Source organism: Lepidochelys kempii, chromosome 23, assembly GCF_965140265.1.
Source record: "Lepidochelys kempii isolate rLepKem1 chromosome 23, rLepKem1.hap2, whole genome shotgun sequence".
NCBI lineage: Eukaryota > Metazoa > Chordata > Testudines > Cheloniidae > Lepidochelys > Lepidochelys kempii.
This window is the reverse complement of record NC_133278.1, coordinates 5212665-5238088: the sequence shown is the minus strand read 5'-3', so window position 1 is coordinate 5238088 and position 25424 is coordinate 5212665. Positions and strand designations below refer to the sequence as shown.

General features: G+C 58.0%; 2 protein-coding genes across 6 annotated transcripts; one reads left to right on the top strand and one right to left on the bottom strand.

The window, feature by feature from the left end:
- The first annotated feature begins 10394 nt into the window (after positions 1-10394).
- On the top strand, positions 10395-11537 carry LOC140902378 (adenosine receptor A1-like). The gene has a single exon (XM_073322396.1). The coding sequence runs from the start codon at positions 10395-10397 to the stop codon at positions 11535-11537; it is 1143 nt and encodes a 380-aa protein (XP_073178497.1).
- Positions 11538-17499: 5962 nt separating this feature from the next.
- On the bottom strand, positions 17500-24208 carry SNRPD2 (small nuclear ribonucleoprotein D2 polypeptide). 5 transcript variants are annotated; one of them, XM_073321604.1, is made up of 4 exons: positions 21481-21768; positions 20267-20336; positions 19490-19669; positions 17500-18967 (listed from the first exon to the last, which is right to left on the bottom strand). In XM_073321604.1, the coding sequence occupies exons 3-4, from the start codon at positions 19639-19641 to the stop codon at positions 18793-18795; spliced, it is 327 nt and encodes a 108-aa protein (XP_073177705.1). In that variant the 5' UTR covers positions 19642-19669; positions 20267-20336; positions 21481-21768; the 3' UTR covers positions 17500-18792. The 5 variants fall into 5 exon arrangements, with proteins under 5 accessions (XP_073177705.1, XP_073177704.1, XP_073177703.1 ...); XM_073321603.1 differs by having other exon boundaries at positions 20306-20336; XM_073321602.1 differs by lacking the exons at positions 20267-20336; positions 21481-21768 and adding an exon at positions 23769-24208.
- Positions 24209-25424: the final 1216 nt, after the last annotated feature.

Sequence of the window (25424 nt, the reverse complement as noted above, 5' to 3'; positions counted from 1 at the left end):
ACTGCGCTCCACTTGGTCCAACCTCAGCGCAGGCGCCTGGACCAGATTCCTTCCAGCCTGTCATTTCTCCGGTTCGCTGCCTGTGACAGGCTGTGTTTGTGGGAGTTTTTTTACCATTTCAGTGAGATCAGTACAAAATAAAGATTTAAAGCTCCTGTGAAACTAGAAATTTCTGAAAGCTCAACCTGAACTGTGGAGTCGGGACCAGCGCCTCTGGGATACGGATATATCTAAAGGAGGGAGGCGGGGAAAGAGATTGCAAATTCCTTCTTTCATGCATCTCTGTTGCTGAGGTTGTGGGAAAACACCCAGCTGTGGGAGCTGAGGCTTATCTGGTTTGCAACCTCATGGTTGTTTTTCATGGGGAGAAAAATACATGGCAGTGGGATTTGGGGCACTTCAACCAATCCCCTGAACAGCCACAAGAGTTTGGGATGTCCAGACCAGTGGTTCTCAAACTGGGGGTCCTGACCCAAAAGGGGATCACGAGCCTATTGTTGGGGGGGAGGGTGTCGCAAGCAGCAGTGCAGAAGTAAGGGTGGCCTGGTGTGGAGAGGGGGTCATCACAGCCTGAAATATTTTCAAAGAGGGTCCCAGCAAAAAAAAGTTTGAGAACCGCTATCCTAGACCTCCTTTCTGGGGGTGTTACCTTACAAGCCAGATCCCCAGCGGGTGTAAGCAGGTGTTGCACCATCAAAATTGGATCACCTTTTCATTATGTGTTTGTACAGGGCCTAGCACAACGGGGCCTCGACCCCCAATCTGGCACCTCTAGGGGCTAGCGCAGTACAAACAGCAACCAGAAGAGTTATTTTTAAACACCCTTTGGAAATGTCCCCTACTCCAATGTATATGATTTTTATTAAGTACATACATATTTAGTAATGGGAGGCATTAAGAACTCAGTCGGAGGTTTCTCAGAACTGAAAAGAGCTGGCAGGAGAAAAGGAACAACAGCTGCCTGATACTGAGCTCATCCAGGCCAGTGTAAATCCGGAGTAACACCAGTGAACACGGGTAACACAGGAGCTACAAGCAGCATGAGGATCGGATCAGGAGCCGGGCCCGAATCTCTGGTTCACCCCCACGCCACGCACTTGCTCCCAAGCCTGTTCATTTAGCCTGTGTACTCAGGGCCGGAGTTTTCAGTTGACGCCGCTTAAACATTTTAGAGCTGATGAGGTTTAATGAGGCATCTCCTTGATAAAAGCGGCTAACAATGGCCTTGATCAAAGAGAGATTGGAAAATTGCTCACCAGCCGTGCACCCAGTAAGAGGGCTATGGGAGGCTTTGCCAGAGTAAACAGTTGGCTCTGTCTTGAAAAAAAAGCCATTTGCTGATTTTTCCTGTCTGCGGATCAATGGGATTCGTGCCATTCAAAGCCCTCCTTTCTGCCCAAGAAATAGGCACCGGTTTAACTGGTATTTTAAAACCAGTTATTGAACTGGTGCAAACTCTTATATCAGCTGAGGGGACAGACGCACTAATCATCTGGATACCTTAGACTCTTGCCTGGTTCTTCAGGGTGTCTTAGCACCTCACAATCTGTGGTGTGTTTCTCCTCACCAATCCGCTTGTGAGGTAGAGTCCTGCACAGATGGGGAAACTGAGGCACAGACAGGCTAAGTGATTCACCCAGGAAATCTGCGGCATGGCAGGGAACTGACCCTCGCTAGCATCCCACGTCCCCATCCTCCCGCTCTGGCAAGGCCAGTTTAGCTCAAGATGGGAGGTTGCATCAGGTGAGCTAAACAGGTGGCTTCAGGGTGCATGCTTTGGTGACTGCATCGTGGCTAATGTGGCGTACCTTCCTAAATGTGTAAGCATAACTCAGCAAGCCCAGATAAATCCCGTTCCCCTCATTACCCTGCCCTGCTAACACGAGTACAAACAGTCACAGTTCAGGGCACCTGCACCTGTACTCCCCCTCCAGCAAGCGCACCCCCCACTCTAGACCCCCAGCTTCCCAGCTGTCACCTCTCCTGGGTGGAGACCTGTGTTTCTCTCTCTCCTCCCGGCTGCACAGAGCCCTGCCCAACCTGTGAGTTCTCCAGGCCCACCTGCCTAATGCAGCCTGCTTTACGGGTCTACACAGAGACGGTAACCAGCGCAATTGCCCCAGTGATGACCACCCAGCCCTTTCTAAGCAAGCACATTGATTCCGAAGGTAAAAGCGTTACAGAGAAAACATATTAAAACCCATCAGCTGACCTACCCACATGCTGATAGGCTTACCAGAGATTTCCCTCCCCCCCTCCTGCCCTGACACCACCAATGGATCTGGCCGGTGATCAAGGCTTCCACTCCAAATAAGCCCCCTCCTGAGTAACTCGGTGACTCCTTTCCACCCTTCAGCTTTGAACAATCCTCACGGCACAGAGGATCAGCAGACAAAAGGTGTGTTCCCCGCACCGGGCAATGCTTCATGTGCCGAGTCCTTAGATAGGGGTTTGCAACCCCTCCTGCCACCAATTTCCACTTCACTTCCCAGAAGAGCATTCCTCTCTGCCGCATTGTCCCTTGAAGCTCGTAATGCTTTCCAGAGACTGCGCGAATCCCATGTTCCTCCTAAAGCAGAGGTGCGCAAACTATGGCCAGCAGGTCACATCCAGCCCATGGGACTATCCTGGCCGGGGAGGCTAGTCCCCAGACCCTCCCTTGCTGTGCCACCTCCTGGCTCCGGCCGGGCAGCGTGGCTGCGAGCTCCTGCTGCTCTGAGCAGCATGGTAAGGGGGCGGGGTTGGATAAGGGGTAGAGGGTCCCAGGGGGCAGTCAGGGGACAGAGAACAGGGGGCGGTTGGATGGGGCAGAGGTTTGGGGGGGGCGGTCAGGGGACGGTGGGGTTGGATAGGGTGTGGGAGTCCCCGGGGGGCTGTCAGGGGGTGGGGAGGTGGATAGGGGGGTGGGGCAGTCTGGGGACAGGGAGCAGGGGGGGGTTGGATGGGGGTGGGTCCCGGGGGGGCTGTCAGGGGGTGGGGGGGTGAATAGGGGTCGGGGGGGCAGTCAGGGGACAGGGGGAGTTGGATGGGGATGGGGTCCCGGGGGAGGCGGTTTGGGGCAGGGGTCCTGGGAGGGGGTAGTCAGGGGACAAGGAGCGGGGGGGGGTTGGATGGGTTGGGGTTCTGAGGGGGTCAGTCAGGGGGCGGAAAGTGGGAGGGGGTGGATGGGGGTGGGGGCCAGGGCCTGGCTGTTTGGGGAGGCAGAGCCTTCCCTACCTGGCCCTCCATACAGTTTCGCACCCCATTGTGGCCCTCGGGCCAAAAAGTTTGGCCACCCTTGTCCTAAAGACTTTCCATGCGATCCCACCATACACATTTGCATTTGTATCTGATGAACCCCTAGCGGGAATGAACAGAACAGGTCATCATCAGTGATCCATCCCCTGTCGCCCCTTCCCAGCTTCTGGCAAACAGGGTTAGGGACACTGTCTCTGTCCATCTTGACTCACAGCCATTGATGGACTTTTCCTCCATGAACTTATCTAGTTCTTTTTTGAACCCTGTTATGGTCTTGGCCTTCACAACATCCTCTGGCAAGGAGTTCCACAGGTTGACTGTGCGTTGTGTGAAGAAATACTTCCTTCTGTTGGTTTTAAATCTGCTGCCTATTAATTTCATTTGATGACCCCTGGTTCTTGTATTAGAAGGAGAAGGAGTAAATAACACTTCCTTATCTACCCTCTCTACACCGGTCATGATTTTATAGACCTCTACCATGTCCCCCCTTTTAACATCATTCAATATGGTTTGTCCAGGAAATTGCCCTAATGGTCCCAAACCCCACAAAGTGCTGGGTCCACATTAGGAAATTACCTCATATTATTTTCCCCAGTGGTAAGATCCCCCCATTTTTTCTCCTAGGGTGGACGCACCCTTTGTGTGTGGACACTCTCCATCAGTTTCAATCTGGTTTTCATCAGTGTTGCCTGGTAAATGAAGTTGAGTCTACGCAGGGAAATTGTCCTGGTTTAATTTAAGGTGTGATCTAGCTAAACCGGAGCACAAGGCAATGCCGAGGGTCTTATTTCGGTACAAGGCCCGGTCTACACTAGTTTGACCAGCCAAATGTTCTTTCTCTTGCATCCGTCCACGTTTGATTTTGAGTCTTGCTGATAAAAGTGGCCCCAGTGTAGCTGGGAATCGAGCGCACCCTCCTGAGCCCTGGTTCAGCTGCAAGCTCCACCGCCCTCCCCCTGGGGAGGGAGTTCTGTCCCCTCCCCAGATTGCAGCCAGATCTCCTCAGGGTCCAGCCCCTCATGGAGGACAGCGGCCCTGGGAGAAGGAGAAGTGACAAAGGGGAGGAAATGATGGTGGAAATTGTAGGGTGGAGGGGAGAATGCCTCATCACCCCTGGTACCCTCTGCCCCTAAAATCCATAGCTGGAGGGGGGGGGGGGGGCTGTAGCCACACTTCCTGCGTGTCACACCTTTATTTGGGGGGTCACCTGCCCCAAGGACTTTGCTCCCCCATATGACCCTGATGAAGAGCATCTTTGAACCCTGTTGGATGTTGCATCAATAGGAATCAAGGGGGAGGGGTAACGTCCTTGGCCCCCCTGCCCAGCCCAGCAGCCTCTCTGTCTGTTTCCCTTCAGCGCCACCAACAAACATCCCCTCCTCCTTTGTCCACCCAGTTCCCTCTCCCGCTGTGGAGAGCGCCTACCTTGATAGGCGCAGCAGCTTATCAGATCCAATCCTTGCAAACACCTGGCGTGTGAGGCTGCGGCGGACCGAGCTGTGCTGGGCTCTGATGGGCCAGGGACAGCTGGCTGCTGGCGAGACGGGGCTTGGAGACATGCCGGCCACCAGCTGACCGCATGAGAGCCCTTTGGACAGATGCCCTGCGGGAGCAGAGATGGATATGCAGCCTCGACAGGTGAGTCCTTCGCCTTTGCCACTGCGGCTCATGGCTGTAACATACATCCATAGAGTTTTTGTGGCAAGATGGGGCCAGCAGATCGCCCCGTTTGGTCTCCTGTGTACCCCAGGCTATTACATTTACCCAGCTACCCCTATACTCAGCCCAGTAACTTGGGTTAGCCAAAAACATCCCAGGAAGCAAAACCGTTGTGCCCCGCAGGCAGACAGCGGGAGAGACCAGGGTTCTCCCTGATGTCCTTGCCCTGAGATGGGACTGATGAGGAGAGATCTGCCCAGATGCCCCACGCTGCAGAGAAAATCAAAACCATCTTCCCACGCCTTGGCTGTGATCAATAACCTGCTTGTGACTTGGCTTTCCTGCTCCTCACTGGAAACGGCCCCTCACGTCTCCGGAGCACTCCGGCTGCTGAGCCAGATTCTGAGCCCTGTTCCTGCGGTCTCCGGTGGAGTTACTCCTCTAAGTGGCCAGAGGGGTCGGGGGAGGGAGTCAGGCCAAGTTCACCCAGGCACAGAACCCAGGCATCCTGAGTCTCCAGCCAGTGCTTCACCCACTAGTGAAGGGGGTTTATACCAAGCTAGAGCGATTCACGCTACCATTAAAAAAAAAATCACCCAGGAGCCGAAGCATTTGTGGACGGCCTTTCAGATCTCTGAAAAGCTGGGGGCCTATTCTGATCTGTTGCGGGGCAGTAACCACAAGACTGCCACCTCAAACGGCATAAACCCGTGCGTCGGGTCCTCCAAAGCCTGACGGCGTCTTAAAAAAACGCAATATTATTATTTTTAAATGGATTTGTGGGCTTCGCTCCGCAAACACAGGGGCTGGAAACAGGCGTTATTTTTACAATTGACGCTGAGAGCCTCTGGCTGCCCCTGGATTCCAGCAGCTGGGGCTTTCAGGGAAACCCCGAATATCCCAAGACGTGCAATGACTTTGTCACAGCAGGCAACACAAAGTCAATGGACTCACTCTGAGCTTATGCTGAGATTGGCAGCAGAATCCGGCTCTCTCTAGAGCTCTGCTTATCCACTAGACGGTCCCCCACCTTGTGTCCTGGTTGATACCCCTGTACGTGATCTAGCAGGGCTTTGCACAGGTGCAAATGACTGTAGAAATGGCAAGACGACAGAGGACTGGGCCCGCTAGGGACACTAAATACCATTGCCCCTTTCTGTCCCTAGTGGCCAGCCAAAGTCCAGGGCCCTGGGGATGTTCCAGAGAGGAGGAGACATTGATGGAGTCTGGTATTTTCTTTGACGCAACCCCCAGAATGTATGAAGTCCTGTGGCTCTGAATACAGATGACACGAAGACCAAAAGGAGCAGTCTCTTAGCTTACAGCCCCCCACCCCACCGCCCCTCTTTAGCCAATCCCAGACCCCAGAGTTCTCTGTGTCTTTTTTCCAGGCCCACGCTGAACATACAGTCTCCTGCTTGGCTTTCTTGCCTCTCACCTCTCCATCCTTGTCTGCTCTCCATTATCTCGCTTCACCCACCCGCACTGGGTCACAATGCCTGGCTGAACCCTCTGCCCACATGGGGCTAGTTTCTATGAGGCTTGCGCAGGCCCCTCGACTGTCTCTGACATAGAGGATTCATTCCCGTATCCATTTGCTCTTAACCCATGGTGAGGTTTCACTCGGCTCATAGCAGTAATAACTCCTAGTTCTTATCATCACTGGATCTCAAAGTGCTTAACAAATGGGGAAACTGAGGCACAGACCAGGGCATACCAAAGTCACCTGTCAGGCCAGTGACAGAGCCAGAAATAAAAGCCACATCGCCTGAGCCCCAGCCCAGTGCTCTATCCACTAGGCATAGATGATCTCATCACAGAGGTGAAAGAAGAAGACGGAAAGCATATAGCAGTGTTGAAATTTACCCGACTGGGAGGGACACCTGCTTCCTTAGGCTCTATGCTGGCCCTGTGCTGTTGATAACTAGAGGGATGCAAATTGCAGGAGCTGCCAGTCCCCTTCATTGGGCTTAAATTCACCCTCAAATGTAAGAAGCGTGTCTGCTTCTGCCCAGTATAAGCCCAGGCTCTTTGGGCCACACGTGGCCCTGGGAAACGTTCAGAACAGAACCCCAGAGGTCTTGGGAGGGAGGGGGTGTTAGGTGTCTTATCTGCAAGGATATGGGCCTGGGCTCTAGATTCTAAAGCCAGCAGGGCCCTTCAGGATTAGCCACCCTCATCTCCTGCACATCCCAGGCCAGAAATGCCACCCTGACCAGAGCTGGTGGCCGAGTCAAAGCTGTTCCTTGGGTATGGCAAATGGGAGTGACCACTCCGGGCCCTGCACTTTGGGGGGGGGGGGTGCCTCAGGCCAGTGTGATTGGCTGGTGCCAGAAACCCCGGGCGCACGGGGCTGCAGCCAGAACCCTGGGCATAGGGCGACAACTGAGACCCTGCTGCACAGGACTGGCAGCCAGGACCTTGGGCGCATGGGGCGGCAGCCAGAGCTCGGGGCACGCGGGGCCATCAGCCGGGACCCTGGGCATAGGGCTGGCAGCTGGGAGCCCGGGGGTGCTGCAGCCCCCCCCCCATAGTTCCTGTGCCTATGGCAGGGGCTGACTTGTCCCGGGCCCCACACCCCCTTAGGGACGGCCCTGGCCAGAGCAGAGCTTGGAGGGAAGAGACTCAGGTCTTGTCTGCACACAAACGTTCTATTCTTGCTACGTGCTTAAAGCAAGTATCCGCCTGCTTAAAGATTAGGTCTGTTTGGGGGGCTGAGCCAAGTGGCCTGCTAGGTTTGGCTGAGAGCTGTCAACCGAGGCTTTAGCCTGCCTCCCTCACCCTTGCCAAGCGGGCTGTGACATACAAGATACAATCCAGATTAGTGAGTAGCTGTGTCACTCCTGCCCTCTAACCTGGGTGCCCTTTACCTTGCTTTGCTGCTATACTCTCCAGCCTGGATTGCTCACAAAGAACCTCCAGCGTGCAAGTCACTCCCAGCTATGCCTGTGCTTCTGCTGTTGTCACACCCTGGCTCTTACCAGCCCTGGTTAATTTGCTGGGTGACCCCAACACACTCCCAGCATTAGATTTTCCCCCAGAAATGTCTGTCCTGTACTGCCTAGTCCTCCCCTGGACAACGCAAATTATACAAAGTCTGTTGTTGCTTTAATAGAGCTAATAGGCATGCAACTTGCCACCCCAAATGAAGTTGCCCAGACACTTCAGTTCAAACACATGGGATTAGATCAAACAGAGAAACAAGTTTATTAACTACAAAGAGAGAGGTTTGAAGTGAGAACAAGTAATGAGGCATAAAAGCCAGAAATGGTTACAAGAAAAGTAAAGATAAAATGCAACCAATGCTTAATTTAACAAACTCTGCTAAATTCAACTAAAGATCTCTCACCAGATGCTTTCAGTAGTTTTACTGACTAAACTTCTTAGGTCAGGACCCCTTCTCCCCAGAATGCCTCTTATTGCTTCAGATGCCATGAATGCAAAGAGCAGGGGGGAGGGGGTGTCAGTCACCCTCTTAAAAAGCCTTTCCAGCTGAGATTCAGGAGAGAAAGTGTCTATTAGAAAGGATGTTCCCTGCTGCTTTTTCCCTCACCTGTTTAGGAACCCTTTCTTTTCCTTCCTGCTTGATTACTTTGTTTATTGCTTAAATGCAAACTAAGCAGAGCCAGTATTCCTTTGATCTGGAAAAAGGGGTAAACAGGGAAGTGGCAAAATTTGCCAAGGATACAAAATGACTCAAGTTAGTTAAGTCCAAAGCAGACCGTAAAGAGTTACAAAGGGACCTCACAAAACTGCGTGACTGGGCAACAAAATGGCAGATGCATCAGTCAATTCAGAGGGTCTTTCAGGGCAGCCCCAGGGAATCTCTAGCTTCCTTAGGAGTTCAACCAGCCAAAAAGACAGAAAATATTCCTGTGGCTTTGTTTGATTTCCTTCCTTCAGTTTCCAAGCTCACAGATTGAGCTTCCTGGCACATAGCAATTCTTAAGTGCTGGAAAGGGCCATTAACCAATCCTTTGTATTGCAATGATCCTTGATGGCCTGTAGCAGGGCATGGCTCACCAGTGCAGTGCCTCCCCCTGGTCATCCTGGGAATTAGCTCTCCAGCTTTCAGAGCACCCTCTGCAGGCCGGTGTCCCGCTTGCCTCAGGCCTCCGTGTCCCTCCCAGAGCCCATTGCCCCTTCCCTCAGGGTTCTGCCCTCTGCGGACCCCCCACAGTCTCTGGGTTTCCCCCACCCTCTATCCCCACCTTGCCTCAGCAGCTACTACCAGTCCTCATCTAGCCCACACACACTGGGGCAGACTGCAGTCTGTACCACTCATCATCGGCAAGGAGGGTTTGGACCTGCTGCCTTTGTCTAAACTTGGGCTGCTGCTCTGCAACCCCAGTACTTGCTTTAGGCCTTCAGCAAGGCCTGCAGGAAGGGGGCTTTCCAGCCTGGAGCTCCCCAACTCCTCTGGCCTTTCCCCAGCCCTGCTTCGCTCTGGATACACTGGTAAGCTAGCCAGGCCCATCTCTCTCCACAGCTAGAGAGAGACTGCCTGAGCACCTGGCTCATAGCCTGTTATAAGGCCAGCTGTGGCCTGATTGGGGCGTGGCCCCAGCTGTGGCTGCCTTCCCCATCAGCCTAGCCTTTGGCTCCCCCAGGGCAGTCCTGTCCGTCCCGCCACCCCCCCAGGGCTGTTTTAACCCCATCTGACCAACCCACTCCATGGCCCATCTGCTTTCGACAGTCCCTCTGGCAGGGAAGGCGGGGTGTGGGGTGGGAGACGATTCCGGTGGCTGTGTTCACAAGTTCAGAGAGAACATTTTCAAAGTTGTAAAGCAAACTGGAGATATTTTCTTACAGCATGGCATATGGGCATTGCACGTGGGATTAATGCCTTAATCCCCCCCCCCCCGCCTTGCACACCAGGAATCTGCCCCCCCTCCAACTTGCCTTGTGCTTTCACCTGGGTCCAACCTCTCCCTGGGCCAGAGATTCCAAGGCCAGGAGGGGCCATTGGGACCATCTAGGCTGACCCGCTGGATGACTCAGGCCATAGGATGGCGCTGGGTTAATTCCCGGTTGAGCCAGAGAAAAACAGCCCGCCTTGATTGAGAAAAGTGCCAGGGACGGAGAATCCACCCCAGCCCTCGGTGAACTGCTCCCTCCCTGGTAATGGAAGTAGCGGCCGTATAAGATACGTCACTGGATGTATGGAAATACCTAGCGTGTGTGGGCATGTGGCCCCTCGACAGCCATTAACACGAGGTGGGGAGATACATCCCGTGTCCCTCTGATTCCAACAGAACAGGGCCAGGTTCCCATGTCTTAGCCCTCAGGAGCAGGGGAATTGGGCATTCTCGGAGGCTCTCCCCCCGATCGCAGGGGCCCACCAGATCCTCCGGTCTGACCTGCAGATCCCAGGCCAGTGACCCCCTCCCAGCTTCCTGCTCACCAAATCAAAGACCAGAATTCGACCCCCGTAGCCCAACCCCCCGTAGAGGTTGGCCATATGCTGAGCTCTGGTTTCCCTCCGTGCAGCCGCGCTGATGGAGTATGGAGACGGGGGAGCACTGACGGCCCAGCGAGGCACCTGGATTAACATGGCCAGAGCCCCACGTGCCACCAACGCCTTCCCCAACTCGTCCTTCCCGCCCATCACTCCCCCGCCCTGCCCGGGGGCATCGAACAGGAGCTTGCCCGGCCTGGACGTGCCCTACTTCCTGACGGAGACCGTCACAGCTGTGCTGTCCGTCGCGGGCAACCTCTTCATTTGCACTGTCATCCTGCGGGACAGGAAGCTGCGCGCTGTGGTGACCAACCACTTCCTGGTCTCGCTGGCCGCGGCCGACATCCTGGTGGGGGCCGTGGCCATCCCCTGCGCCCAGATGGCGGATGCGGGGCTGCCGCGGGGCCGGCCGACTCTGTGCTTGCTGATGCTCTGCACCCTGCTGATCTTCACGCAGGCCTCGGTCTTCGGCCTGCTGGCCATTGCAGTGGAGCGGTACATCTCCATCCTCAAGCCCTTCCAGTACCCATCCCTCATGAGCCCCCAGAACTCGCTCCTGGTCATCCTGAGCAGCTGGGTGCTGGCCACCTTCATTGGGTCACTGCCCCTCATGGGCTGGCATAAACCCTTCCCGCCCGACGGCCAGTGCAAATTCAACGCCTTCATCGAGGACTCTTTCAAGGTCTATTTCAAGTTCATGGCCTGCATGCTGGTGCCGCTGGCCATCATGCTGGTCCTCTACGGCCGTATCTTCCTGGAGGCCAAGCGGCAGATCCGCAAGGTGGCCGAGCGGGAGGTTGAGGTGAGCCGGCAGGCCCGACGCCGCCGTGTCCTGCACAAGGAGCTGCGGCTGGCCACCTCGCTCTTCATCGTCCTCTTCTGCTTTGCCTTCTGCTGGCTGCCCCTCCACGTCATCAACACCCTCCAGCTCGCCTGCCCCGGCTGCCCCATCCCCAGCCCGCTCGTGCTGGCGACCATCGTCCTGTCCCACGCCAACTCCGCCATCAACCCCGTGGTGTACGTCTTCCGCATGCGCTCCTTCCGCCAGGCCTTCACGGCCACCTTCCCCTGCACATGGCACCCCCTGCCCGCCTCCGCCCCAGGCAAGTTCTCCGCCTCCGGACTCACGCCGTCCAACAGGCTGGAGCTGGCCAGCCACAACAGCCCCCTACCAGGGAAGTGACGTGGGTTGGTGGCCCATGGGATTGGCCCCCCTGGGACTCCCGGAGCCTCTTTCATACCTAGAGGGTCACCGCTGAGCTAAGACTATCACTGGTCCCTAGGGGGAGTAGGACCCCCCCACCCTGCGGCCCCCCGGGCTAGGGACAGGAGAGATGGGAGAAGAACCCAGGAGTCCTGGCTCCCAGTCCCCTCACTTTAACCCACTAGACCAGCGGTTCTCAAACTGTGGATCATGACCCATGCCTTGGATGGGGTCGCCAGGGCTGGCTTAGACTTGCTGGGGCCCGGGGCCGAAGCCAAAGCCCGAGGGCTGCAGGACGCATGTTGCAGGCCCCCTGCCTGGGGCTAAAGCCCTTGAGCTTCAGCTTTGGGCCCCTGCCCAGAGCAGTGGGGCTCGGGCGGGCTCAGGCTTCGGTCCCCTCTCCCGGGGTCATGAAGTGATTTTGTTGTCAGAAGGGGCTCGCGGTGCAATGAAGTTTGAGAACCCCAACACTAGACCACGGGTGGCAGGTATAAGAGGCCGGGGGGGCTAAGCCTCCCCTAAACAGGATGCAGTGCCCCTCCCTCTGGAGGTGCGCTGGCCCACCCCCTTTGGAGTGCTGCCCCCGAAAGGGCTCCCATGCTCCGCCCTGAGGCCCCGCACCCACTCAGCCTCTTCCCCCATGGCCCCGCCCATGTTGCTCCTCTTCCCGCCCCCACTCAGCCTCTTCCCCCCAAGGTCCCGCCTTCGCTCCACCTCTTCCCCCAAGAATCCTCCACCCCGGGGCGGAGGGTCCTCGGGGGAGGGGGCCAAGCAGGAGCAGGGCCTGGGGTGGAGCTTCAGGGGGAGGAGGCCGAGCGGGGGTGGACCTCGGGGCGCAGCAGGGGGCAGGGTCATGATCCGGTCGCCCCCCCTCCCACACTTTTAGGGAGTATCCTATGCTCATGCCCAGCCTCCCCAAACGTGGGAGTCACACGCTGCCCATGCACTAGACCTCACTCCCTGCTCAAAGCCAGGGCTAGAACCCAGGAGTCCTGGCTCCCAGCCCCCCCTGCTCTAACCCACTAGACCCCACTCCCCTCCCAGAGCTGGGAACAGAACCCAGGAGTCCTAACTCCCAGCCCCCACCCCCGACAGCTCTGACCCCCGAACCGCTCTCCCAGAGACAGCCACATACGTTTTGCAAAGCCCACGCCCTGTAGCGATGCCCACCCCCGCCCCCTCCAGGTTTCTTCTTTCCTTCTGGGTTTGGATGGGGTTGGTTCCCCAAAGTGGTGGCCACCCCCATCCCCACCCCACGCCCTCGGGCCAGCGCAGGAGAACCCAAGAGGGAACTGGCCCAGCCTGTGTCCTTGGCCCCTGGCGGGAGAAAAGCAGCGAGGGAAGCAGCGGCGCCAGGCCATCTGGGTTTGCCAGGTGATGCAGGCGAGGCTGAGGGGCCGGGGGGTGGAATTTCTCCTCCCAGGGCTCCAGCAAGCAGCTATCTGCAGCTAGGTTGGTTCAGCCTTTCAGCTCTCCTCTGTGCCAGCCCGGCGGGACCCTGGGGCCAGGCAGCGGCTCCAGCCTGTTCCTGGATCATCTCATTAAAGGCATCTCCCTGCTGAATTCACTGCTGCTCTGTCCTTCAGGGGGTTGCGGGGAGAGGAGGGTATGGGGCATGGGGCAGTGCCGGGCTGGGTGTGTGAATGCGCCCACGCGTGGGGCGGTGCTGGGCTGTGTATTCATTTTGGTGCGCCAGGGACGCCCCCTCACCCTGCCCCATGGCATGCCTGCAGTGCTGCTGTTTCCCACCAGGGGGCGCTGTGGCACCACAGCTGTATTAGGCACAGCTGACCCCAGTCGGCAGAGACCCCTGGGCCCACAGACCCCCAGCCGCACAGCTTGGGGGGGGGGTGGCCAGGCTGTGGGGACCCACTTGCCTCCCCCCCCCCCAGATCTGGGTGGATACCAGAGTTCGGGGAGGGGAGCCTAGTCCCAGATCCCAGCCTGGCAGCCCCATCCGTGCCAGCGTTGTGCCCCCCAGATCCTCTGGCGTGGGCTCCCCACAGGCGTCAGGCTGGATCCTGCTAGGGGCAGCCTGGAGCCCTGCAGACGAGCACACAGGGGTCTGGCTTCCACCCATGCCAGGCCCTGCTCCGCAGCCTCTCCTAGCGAGGGCGCTTCGTGGGGCTGCCCGGACCCCCTCCTGTGGCCGTGGGAGGGGCTGGATTGTCGGGGAGAGGGCTGAGATGGATGGGCAGAGGGAGGAATGGGGTGGGGAGGGGAACACCGAGGGCTGGGGGGAAGGAAGAGATGGGGGCGGTAGAGCGGGTTGGGGGGAGAGACAAAGGAAGGTGCAGAGCTGCAGTTGGGGGGCAGGGAGGGGCATATTCACACACATGCTGTCCCCCACGAGACGGGTGGTTTCCTGAGTCATGCAGCCTGGCAGAGGCCCGGCCCGGAGGGGCCGCTGGCAGCCAGTGTGGGCCAGTATCCCCAAAGCAGGCAGGGGATGTAGCCGGACTCTGCATCCTGATGGTGCCCAGATCACACCCGGGGCTCCCCGCCCAGCCGGTTCCCCAGCTCCCAGTGGGGGTGAGCAAAGGGCAACCACAGGGCATAGCCAACACCAGCCAGCGGCCAGGTTTGCAGCTCACTGGCACGTGTGCGTGGGGGGAGGGGGGGGCAGTGGGGAACTCGGCCCCTCCAACAAATCCTGCATGTGATCTGGGCAGTGAGTTTGGCAGAGGCCCAGCTCAGAAGCCCCCTTCCCCCTCACTCCCGGCCAGTCCCCAGGCAGTGGACAGCACATCTGTGCATGGGTGGAGAGCCAGGCTGCTGCAGGCTAGGGCATCACCACAAGCAAATCAGCAGGGGGCGCTCTCCCCTCGCAGTCAGGGCAGGCCCCAGTGCAATGCTGTGGGGTGCTGTGCTCCAGGGAATGGGGCAGGGTGCCCTTCCCTTGAATGGTGGCATTTCACTGCTAGGTGAGTCATTCCTACGTTTGCACCTGGCACACGGACCCTGCTCTGGGACTGGTGCCCCCAGGCAGTCCTACCACACAAATAATAAACCACTGCCATGCCCCCCCCTTAGAGGTGGCTGCATCTCAGTGCTAGGTGAGGGAGCCCTGTATAAACAGCTTCCATGCCCCACCCCAAAGGTGGCTGCATCTCAGTGCTAGGTGAGGTATTCCTTATAAATAACTGCCACAACCCCACAACCCCACCCTAGAGGTGGCTGCTTCATGGTGCTGGGTGCAGGTCCATTAAGAGAAATTTAGGTCCCTGGTACACCATGTTGGCTGGTGCCCCACCTCCTCCCAGTTATAGACATTTTGGGAGCCCCTCATGCTCAGGGAGGCCGGTACAATAGGCCCCCTTTCATCTCTTCTTATCAGCCCTGACTGGGTGAGGGATCCCTGTATAAACAGCCTCGGCATCCCGACCCCAGAGGTGGCAGCATCTCAGCCCACCTGGAACGATCCCACCTGTGTTGCAGTTCCCAGGACCTAGCTCTGCCTCTCTGGGCATCTCTGCCACGTGCCGGGGTGAGAGGAAGCAGCTCGATATAGAGGCTCGGGTTCGGTGCAGGCCGCGGCTTGGATTTCGCCTTGTCAGGTGCTTTTCCTTCACCTCCCCCAGTGGCGGCGACAGGAGGGAAGGGGATGATTTGGCCCGGAGGAGGCACAGCAGCAAAGGGCCGGGGTGGCTGAGCCAGCATGGCCTTATCACAATGAAAGTCCGACCCTGGAGCCAGCCCAGAGCTCTGGTTGCGGCGGGGGGGGGGGGGGGGGAGAGGGAGGGAATCGATCCCTCGCCCGCTGGGATCCTGCAGATGGAACCTGATGGCGCTGCAATGGGGGCCAGTGACCCCCCTCCACCCGCTGAAGCGCTGCATCCCTTCCCCTCTCTGGGTCCCCCCCAGCTGCCTCTTGTGCCAGGATCTGTGGGGAGACAGGCACAAGGGGGGTGGTCTGGCCAGGCCACCAGGCAGGAATCCAGTCCCCCATCCCCTGGGAGCTAACTGAGTCCACAATCTTTCAGCGGGGCTGGGAAGTGACCCCCTGCCCCATCCCCAGGGGCAAGAAGGCTCCAGCTCCAACACACCCCAGCTCCCAGGGAGGCACTGGTGCCCAGCTAGCACCAGACAAGTCCCCAAGGGTGCCAGAGGCCAGGGTGCTGGCAGAAGTGTGGGCCTGGCTGTTTCCCTGCCCAGGGCTGGGTCCAATCGGGGAGGGTCAGACCTGCCAGGCAAGGAAGTGCTGGGTGCAATGTGTAGCCAGCGTCAGCCAGCACCGGGTGGGGTGGGTCTGGTCTGACATACACAGCTGCTCCCTCTGCCCCATGTCATGTTGTTGCCCCTTCCCATCAGCCCAGGCCCATCTCTCCTTTCCTGAGCCCCTGCCCATCGCCCCAGCTGAGCAAGAGATGTCCTGCCAAACAGCCCATCTGCCCCCGATCAATAATTCATCCCCCCGGCGGCAGCAGGGGGGCGCATCCTCCTGCCAGCAGTAACCGATCTGGCCCAGTGGCTGCGCGGCGAGAAAGGGGCTGTTCTGTGTGAGAGCAACACAAAGTCACTTTGAGAGCGGAGCAGAGCACGGGGGCCCTGCGGGGGTCGAGTTTCACTGGCTGAGGAGCAGCTGGGCCCAGGGGTAAGCTCATGCTGAGACAGCGCTGAGGAAGAGATGCCCGTGGATCCAGCAGCACTGACCCACGGTGGCTCCGGGCACAAAGGAAGAGTATGAGGCTGGCTGGCTCAGAGGGGCAGGGAATGGGACCTTTCGCCTCTAGCCCAGGGGGTCTCAACCTCTCTTTCTGAGGCCCCCCGAACAGGCTATAACAGCTCCCCAGCCCACCTGTGCCCAGCAAGGGGGTTTCAACACCGCTAGTAGCCGAAGAGCTGTATTTAATGGCGAGCTAGTTACACCCCCCTGCCTAGAACACACAAAGGGAGAATATAGGGACAAAAATAAACCCGGCCCAGGGCTTAAGACGGGTTTATTTTGGTGGACCCCCTGAAACCTGCTTGAGGCCCAGACCCCCAGCTGAGAACCACTGCTCTATGGGGTGCTGATCCAGCCACATGGGTAGGGAATGGGACATGGGGCCTTTCCCCTCTGGGGGTGCTGGCTCCCATCTGGCCCCTGGGGGCGGGGTCTGGCTGGCACAGGGGGTAGGAAATGGGACCGTTCCAGATAATTCTCCCAATCAAAGCCACCCCAACAGGCCAGTATGGCCTATCAGTTGCTTCCCCTGCTGCCACATGGTGGCCCCCGTAAAGGAGTTGGGAGTCTCCCTCCCCCCCTCGGAGTGTCAGCTGTTCCCATCCCAACAGACTCTCAGTGGCTGCCCCCAGCCAGCCCAGGAGGCTGCCCCTCCTCCCAACCCTAGCTGGGGCAGGGGGTGTTGACAGCGTAGGGCAAATCAGCCCAGCCTGCCACTGCTGCTCAGTTGACAGAGGCCATCAGGCTCCAGGGCCCTTGAGCCAGTGCCTGGGCCCAGCCCTGCATCCAGTCACAGCTTTGTAAGGACGCCGCAGTCCCCCGCAGCCTGCCCTGCCCACAGGTCGCCCACCCTTGTGGCATCTGGCCCCCTTCGGCTCCTCACACAGAGACCAGCTCTGGGGAGGGGAGGAGCCAGAGCTGCAGGGAAGAATGTAGCTCCCTGGGCTCCTTCTGATTCACAATCCACAGAAGCCAAACAGCTTGTTACCCGCAACGGGAAGATGGGAACCAAAGTTTAAAGCATGTGGGTCCCATCCCTGCCCCATCCAACCGCCCCTTTCTGGAGGGGAAGCAGAGGAGTGTGGGTCTAACTCTGGAACACGCCTTCGGCCTCCCAGACTATTTACAGCCAGCAGCGGCCATCCTTTGCCCCAGCCTGGCTCTCATGACACGGTGCCTGCCAGCAGCCTGGCCCCCACATGGAACTTGCCAGCAAGATTCACCCCATGGCACCGGCCACGCTACCTCCCCACCCCGAAGCAGGCAAGAGCCAGCTGAAATCAAACTGGTTTATTACAAAAGTTCCTGATGCTGCAAGGAGAGGAGCTGCCCTGGAGGCTGGAGCTACAAGGTACAAGACCCAGCTCCTGAAACTGTCCCATGGATGCCAGGAACCCGGGACACAAGGATCCACTAGCTTGGATGCCGCTGGAGGATCAGGGCCAGGGGAGCTGTCGACACCAGGGATTTCTGTACTGACGAGCTGTGGGAGTGTACCAGGCATGACTTATCCCCAGCCCAGAGGCTACTTGGTCCCTGTCCCGCTTTACAGCTGAGTAGTAAGGAACGACCCTTCGCACCTCAGCTAGTGCTGCTGGAACTAAGCCAAGGCTGACGCCACCGTGAAGCTGTCTACACTAGGAGCTGAGCGGTGTTTCAAATCCCATTCGCGAACTCGTCTTCCCTGGCGCCTCGCTCAGCTGGAAAGCGGGACCCGAACTCACGTACAACTGCTGCTGGTCTGGCTGGTGTCTGGGGAAGCGGAGGTTCAAGAGGGGCAGCAGTCACGCGCTCCTGGTGCCTCTCTGTGGGGCGTTTGCGGCAGGGTAGCTATGCAGTGCGGAAATTCCCAGGGTAGTCGGCCCCCACCCAAATCAGACAACTACAGCAGACAGCTCCCCTTCAAAAGACACCTTTGAAGAGCTGTTCAGAGACAATTCTGCTGAGAGGTCCCCCCTTCTGTTAGGCTGAGATTCCCAGTGCTTCTCTTTGTACCCAGCTCCCTTAGGAAACCTCAGCGCTCCCCACTCCTGGCAAGCAAGCCACAGAGCAGGCCCGTCCGGAGGCCTAAGAGCTAAAGAGCCTCTCACCTCGATGTAGCCTCCCCCAGGGCCAGCTGAGTCTGCAGCACCCAGCAGCAAGGCTGTGAGTGGGCACAGAGATGCTGGGTAAATCCAGAGCACCGGCGCCGGGACACTGGCTCCCTTCGGCTTTGGGCAGGTGGGTGAGGGGCGTGGGAGGACACCAGCCTGTGACGGGCTTACCGCAGCTGGGGTCTCCTGACTGGTTCTGCTCCCAGAAACCCCCTTCCAATCAAATGGGAACGTGGGAGCTGGAGGTAGCAACAGGGAGGGCGGGGGGAGCCGTGCTCAGCCCTCGGCGCTCTGAGGGCTAATAAGGGAGGTACAGGTGGCACCTGGGGAGAGCTCAGCAGAGTTGTTTCTGAACAGGATGGTTTTCACAAGTGATGCAGCCAGCAGGCTTCATCCAGAGGGACTTGAGGCAGGTTCCCCGCTCAGCCTGGCTCTGGGTCATGCCAGGGCGAGGCTGGGACCTTGGGACAGTTCTCTATTTGCCGGCAATGAGGGGGTTCCTCAGCACCACAATGACGGAGTCCCCCCGCAGGAACATCTTGGAGATGTAGCGATCCTTGTTGACGGGCTTCGATTTCTTTTTGCCCTTGCCGCTCTTGGGCACCTCCGTCCACATCTCCTTGACGTTCTCCAGCACCATGTTACAGTGCCTGGAGGGAGAGAGCGGGGGATCAGGGACACAGCAGTGGAGCTGGGAGGAACCACTGACAACCTAGACCCCATGGCCAGAAAGGAAGCTGCTCACTGCAGCCTGACCTGGCATCCCCTCTGCTAAGCCTGTTGCGCTGAGCTCATTCCTGCTGGAATCAACTACTTAGTGCAGCAGTCAGGTTCTAGCAAGGAGGTGGTGGGGGAGAAACTGTAGCTCGCTCCATGCTCCCTCCCAGACCTGGAAATACATCCCAGCAGTCCTGCCACTCAGTGCCCCCGCCATGCCACTAACCACTAGGCCACCCTCCCACAGCAGGGTATAGAACCCAGCAACGCCAGCTCCCAGCCCCCCTGCTCTGACCTCTGGACGGCATCCCACCTGCTCTGTACTGCGCAACGGGCGGGGGACCCTTCTGCTCTTGCTGGGGAACGGGACAGACATAAACCGCAGCCCCCTGGGGGCAGGCTGGGAAGGAAGGGCCCCAGAGGTATTTTAAATGTATGGGGGGAGGAAACCGCACCTGTCAAAGGCCTTGACACGTCCCAGCAGCTTCTTGTTGTTGCGACAGTTGATCAGCACCTGGGTGTTGTTCTTGACTGACTGGGTGAGGACGGACAGGGGCCCCGTGTTGAACTCCTCCTCCTCCCGCTTCTGCAGCTCCTCGGGGGTCATCTCGCTCTTGGGCTTGTTTAAGAGGCTCCTGCAGGCGCAGAAGGGGAAGACACAGCATTCATGGAGCCTCTGCCACACCCTTCTCCTCCTGCCGCCTCATCTGGGGTGTCCTGGCAGGGCGAAGGGCCCATCTCTTGGACTGCCTTGTCCCTGACAGCCCACGACGACATGGCACTACCAGCTAGGGGGTTCAGGCCTCGCTTCCCCATAACCCACCTCTAGGTACCTCTACACAGCAGTCGTGGTGTGATTCCCAGCTCGCCTGGATGTACATGCGATAGGGTCTGCTTGAGCTAGTGTGTCTGTGGTGGATCGGGCTAGCTGTCCCAGTATCTGCCTAGGGTCTCCGACAGGCTTGTTCTTGGTGCAGCTAGGCATTTCGAGCTGAGCTAGCATGTGTACGGCTAGACAAGTGGGAATCACACCTCCCAGCTGCAGTGGAGAGGTATGCTAAGGCTTGCTCTATATGCTGTAAAGCTGCCCGGCCAGAATGTGTCAATTTAGATGAAATTTCATTTAGAGCAAAATGTACCAAAGTGTTTCCATCAGACCCAGCACTCTATTTCAACCTGCCCGGTACGTTTGGAGTTTTCCTTTCAAAACCCGTGTTATAAATGATACAAACCAAACAAAGTCCTAGTAAAATGCCTCGATTTCACTCCACCTGAAATTTCAGAAGTTCAGTTTTGCTGCAGCTGGGAATTGGAACATTTCAAAGTGTCAATACTTCCCGCAGAACAGAGATTCCTAGACTGGATCAGCTCTACTGCCGCCCTGGGATCTGCCCTGCGGGTGCCACACTGCCCTTCGGCCGGGACCCCTCAACTGTCTCAGCGAGAGCGGGTGGCATGTGTTTCTGCCTAAATGGGGGAGGGGGAGAAAGGCTCAACCCTCTTTCCCCACGCTTTCTCATCTTCCAGTCAGGAGTGATGTTAATCAAACCTCCCCTTTGTTACCCCAACTCTCCCTTCCCAGGATCCCCAGCAACATCTCTTCTGAGGGCAGGGAATCTGCCATCCCACCCCAGAGCCTGGGCAGGGAGACCTCTGGGCCAATGCCCCCCTACGGAGGGGAGATGAACACGCGATCAGGGAACCTTCCCCGACCCTGATCCCCAGGACAAGGTGGAGGCGGCTTCCCCCATCACTACCATCAGACGAGTGGGAGGATTAGGGCTCAGGGGGCCCAGGCGCTCAATCCCCTCGCCCTTCGGGTCCTGGGAGTGCTGGGGAATGGATGGCGTCTGCTCCGTTTCCCTCCATCTCCCCCCCCAGCCAGGCCCCCTCACCTCTACCCCTCTTACCCGCCCCCCCCGCAGCTGCCACCTCACTTCCGCTGCCCCTTCCCACCAGCCTCTACCCCATTCCCCCCATCTACCCCCTCCCTTCCCCTGCCCCCAGCCCCTGCCCCCTCCCTTCTCCTGCCCCCAGCCCCTGCCCCACTCCCCCCCAGCCCCTGCCCCCTCCCTTCTCCTGCCCCCAGCCTCTGCCCCACTCCCCCCAGCCCCTGCCCCCTCCCTTCCCCTGCCCCACTCCCCCAGCCCCTGCCCCCTCCCTTCTCCTGCCCCCAGCCTCTGCCCCACTCCCCCCAGCCCCTGCCCCCTCCCTTCCCCTGCCCCCAGCCTTTTCCCCACTCCCTCCCAGCCTCTGCCCCCCTTCCCCTGCCCCTGCCCCCAGCCTCTGCCCCATTCCCCCAGCCTCTGCTCCCTCCCTTCCCCTGCCCCAGCCTCTGCCCCCCCTTCCCCTGCCCCCAACCTCTGCCCCACTTCCCCCCAGCCTCTCCCCCCTTCCCCTGCCCCCCGCCTCTGCCCCACTCCCCCCGCTCCTCTGGCCTCCTCACATGACGCCGCCGCTCCCGCTCTCACACACGCGCCGCCGAGAATCTCGCGCCGCTGCCGCTGCCGGGACTTTCCGCTTCCGGGTCACGGGTGCGAGAGGGGGACGGCGCGCGTTCGCACTTGCCCAGCCTGGCGTGGGGGGTGGGGAGCGGCGCCTCCGAGGCTGCACTTCCGGCTTCCGAGCGGCCGCGCGCCTCCTGCTACGAGGCGGCCGGAGGGTCCAGAGAGCGCGGAACGCGAAGGGGCCGCTGCCCACCCTGGGGCTCCGTCTGGCTGCAAGCAGGGGAGGGCGGGGCCAGACCCAATCGGGGCGGGGCCAGACCCCCCAGGGGGCGGGGCCTCAACCCAAGGGGCGGAGTTTGCAGCTGGGACAAAGTGACCCAGGCTGGCCCCAGCAAGGGGGGGGCGAGGGGGCAGCCCCGGGACCCCGGCTGCCCCTGCAAAGCGACGGGGTCTGAGCCAGCTGGTACCGCGCCTGAGGGAGAGCCTGGGGGTCCCCCCGACACCCCGCCGGACACCCGGCCCAACGTGGGGAACTGGGGGGAGCGGGGTGGATCCTGGACGGCACGTATCACGACGCCGCTCTGTCGAGCCACGGCGTGGCCCCGTCCCCGCCAGGAGAGAGGAGCCCTGGCGAAGGTGCAGAGAAGGGCACCACAAGGGGTTAGGGGGCTGGAACGGCTGCCCTATGAGGAGAGATTAATGAGACGGGGCCTGTTGAGCTTGGAAAGGAGACGGCTAACGGGGGGGGGGACATCGCGGAGGTCTGTACCATCATGCCTGGGGTGGAGAACGTGACTCGGGAAGGGTTATTTACTCTTCGTAACACAAGAATTAGGGGGTCACCCAATGAAATTAATAGGCAGCAGGTTGAAACCAAACAGAAGGAAGTATTTCTTCACACAACGCACAGTCAACCTGTGGAACTCCTTGCCAGGGGATGCGGTGAAGGCCAAAAGTATAACAGGGTTCAAAAAAGAACTCAGTAAGTTCCTGGAGGACAGGTCCATCGATGGCTATTAGTCAGGATGCTCAGGGACACAACCCCATGCTCTGGGTGTCCCTAAAACTCTGACTGCCAGAAGCTGGGAGTGGACGACAGGGGATGGATCACTTGGTAATTGCCCTGCTCTGGTCATTAACTCTGAAGCATCTGGCACCGGCCACTGAGGGAAGACAAAAAGAAAAGGAGTACTTGTGGCACCTTAGAGACTAACCAATTTATTTGAGCATGAGCTTTCGTGAGCTACTCATGCCACAAGTACTCCTTTTCTTTTTGCGAATACAGACTAACACGGCTGTTACTCTGAAACCTGAGGGAAGACAGGATACTGGACTAGAGGGACCTTTGGTCTGACCTAATATGGCCGTTCTCATGTTCTTATGTAACCAGTGATTTGAAAATAAATTAAACTGGGAAATTGAGTAGCCAGTGTCAGGCGATGGGGGGGATGATTTGAAGGGACTGGGTCGCACCTAGTGCTAACCTGCAAGGCAAAGCCAGGGCTGGCCTAGGGGAAGGCTGAATAGCAGGCTATGTTGATGCAAACCATGTGGCTACCTTGTGCAGGATCAGGACCTGGTTAAGCCATGTGGATCCCATGCAGGATCAGGGGCAGGATCAGGCCCCGGTGGTCTAACTCCATAGCCCTGCAGTGGACAGATAGTCCAGCCCCATAGCCTTGCAGTGGGCATATAGCCTGGGGATGGGGGACAGGATCAGGCCCTAGCAGCCCAGCTCCATAGATCTGGGATTGGGGAGGTTGTCCTCATGTTTTCTCTCTCCTCCTATGGGGTCCCCTGTCCCATTTTGGTGTGTAGGGGGGCAAGGACATGGGGTCTCCCTGGCCTGGCAGATCTGGGACCTTCACAGAACACATTTAAGCTCCTAAATGTCAACAGGCAACTCTGCAGGCAGCTGCCCGGGTCTATGTTTAATCAACAGCGGCCTCCGGTTACAGCCAGCTGCCTGCCCGTCTCGCCTGGCCATCCAGCTCCCTGTGCACCCCAAGCAGCTCCAGGGTGGTTTGGATTGGTGCCCTGGGCACTGGGCGGGTGCAGGGAGTGGGGCAGGCACCAGGGCCAAGTGTGCTTAGATTTCCCACTCGCTTCTCCCATCCTGCCACTGCCCACTTTGGACTCGGACAAGAGCCAGATAGATAGATAGGTAGATAGATTATTAGATTAGATAGATGGGGGTGTGTATGGGGATAGGTAGATGGATAGATAGATAAATGGGTGTGCATGGAGATAGATTAGATTAGCTATTAACAAACCTAGTAAAACTCACCGTTAATGTCTGACTTCTCTTTCCAAGTTTCTCCTTTGTGAAAATGCCCCTTTTGTGACCCCAAAGCTGGTGACGAGCCACCTGATCCGGTGCCCGACCCTGCGAGGGTCTTGTGCCCTCGGTATCTGGCTGGGTCGGGCTCCATACGTCTCTTTTCTTGTTCTCAGTCAGCTGCTCACACGGCAAGGGGCCAGCCCCTCCAGTGTTGTCAATTTCCGGCACTGTGCCCCAGCCGCTGGATTGGCAGCGATTTGCATCAGCAGAGAATTGGGCCCCAAGAGGGTTCAGGCCTGAGGAGAGCTCTCTGCCAGCTGCCCTCTGAGTCTGTCTGTCCCTCCGTACGTGAGAAGTCCAGAGTCCGTATTCTGCTGCTCTCCTTTCTTCCCTGTGTCAGGATCCTGAACTCGACCATTTCATGGTCACTGCCTCCCAGGTTCCCATCCACTTTTGCTTCCCCTACTAATTCTTCCCGGTTTGTGAGCAGCAGGTCAAGAAGAGCTCTGCCCCTACTTGGTTCTTCCAGCACTTGCACCAGGAAATTGTCCCCTACACTTTCCAAAAACTTCCTGGGTTGTCTGTGCACCTCTGTATTGCTCTCCCAGCAGATATCCGATGAAGTGAGCTGTAGCTCACAAAAGCTCATGCTCAAATAAATTGGTTAGTCTCTAAGGTGCCACAAGTACTCCTTTTCTTTTTGCGAATACAGACTAACACGGCTGTTACTCTGAAACCAGCAGATATCAGGGTGATTGAAGTTTCCCATGAGAACCAGGGCCTGCGATCTAGTAACTTCTGTGAGTTGCCGGAAGAAAGCCTCGTCCACCTCATCCCCCTGGTCTGGTGGTCTATAACAGACTCCCACCACGACATCACCCTTGTTGCTCACACTTCTAAACTTAATCCAGAGACACTCAGGTTTTTCTGCAGTTTCGTACCGGAGCTCTGAGCAGTCATACTGCTCCCTTACATACAGTGCAACTCCCCCACCTTTTCTGCCCTGCCTGTCCTTCCTGAACAGTTTATATCCATCCATGACAGTACTCCAGTCATGTGAGTTATCCCACCAAGTCTCTGTTATTCCAATCACATCATAATTCCTTGACTGTGCCAGGACTTCGAGTTCTCCCTGCTTGTTTCCCAGGCTTCTTGCATTTGTGTATAGGCACTTGAGATAACTTGCTGTTTGTCCTGCTTTCTTAGTATGAGGAAGGATCCCTCCCCTTTCGCGCTCTCCTGCTGGTGCTTCCTCCCGGTATCCCACGTCCCCACTTACCTCAGGGCTTTGGTCTCCTTCCCCCGGTGAACCTAGTTTAAAGCCCTCCTCACTAGGTTATCCAGCCTGCTTGTGAAGATACTCTTCCCTCTCTTCGTTAGGTGGAGCCTGTCTCTGCCTAGCACTCCTCCTTCTTGGAACACCATCCCATGGTCAAAGAATCCAAAGCCTTCTCTCCGACACCACCTGCGTAGCCATTCGTTGACTTCCACGATTCAACGGTTTCTACCCAGGCCTTTTCCTTCCACGGGGAAGATGGATGAGAACATCACTTGCACCTCAAACTCCTTTATCCTTCTTCCCAGAGCCACGTAGTCCGCAGTGATCCGCTCAAGGTCATTCTTGGCAGTATCATTGGTGCCCACGTGGAGAAGCAGGAAGGG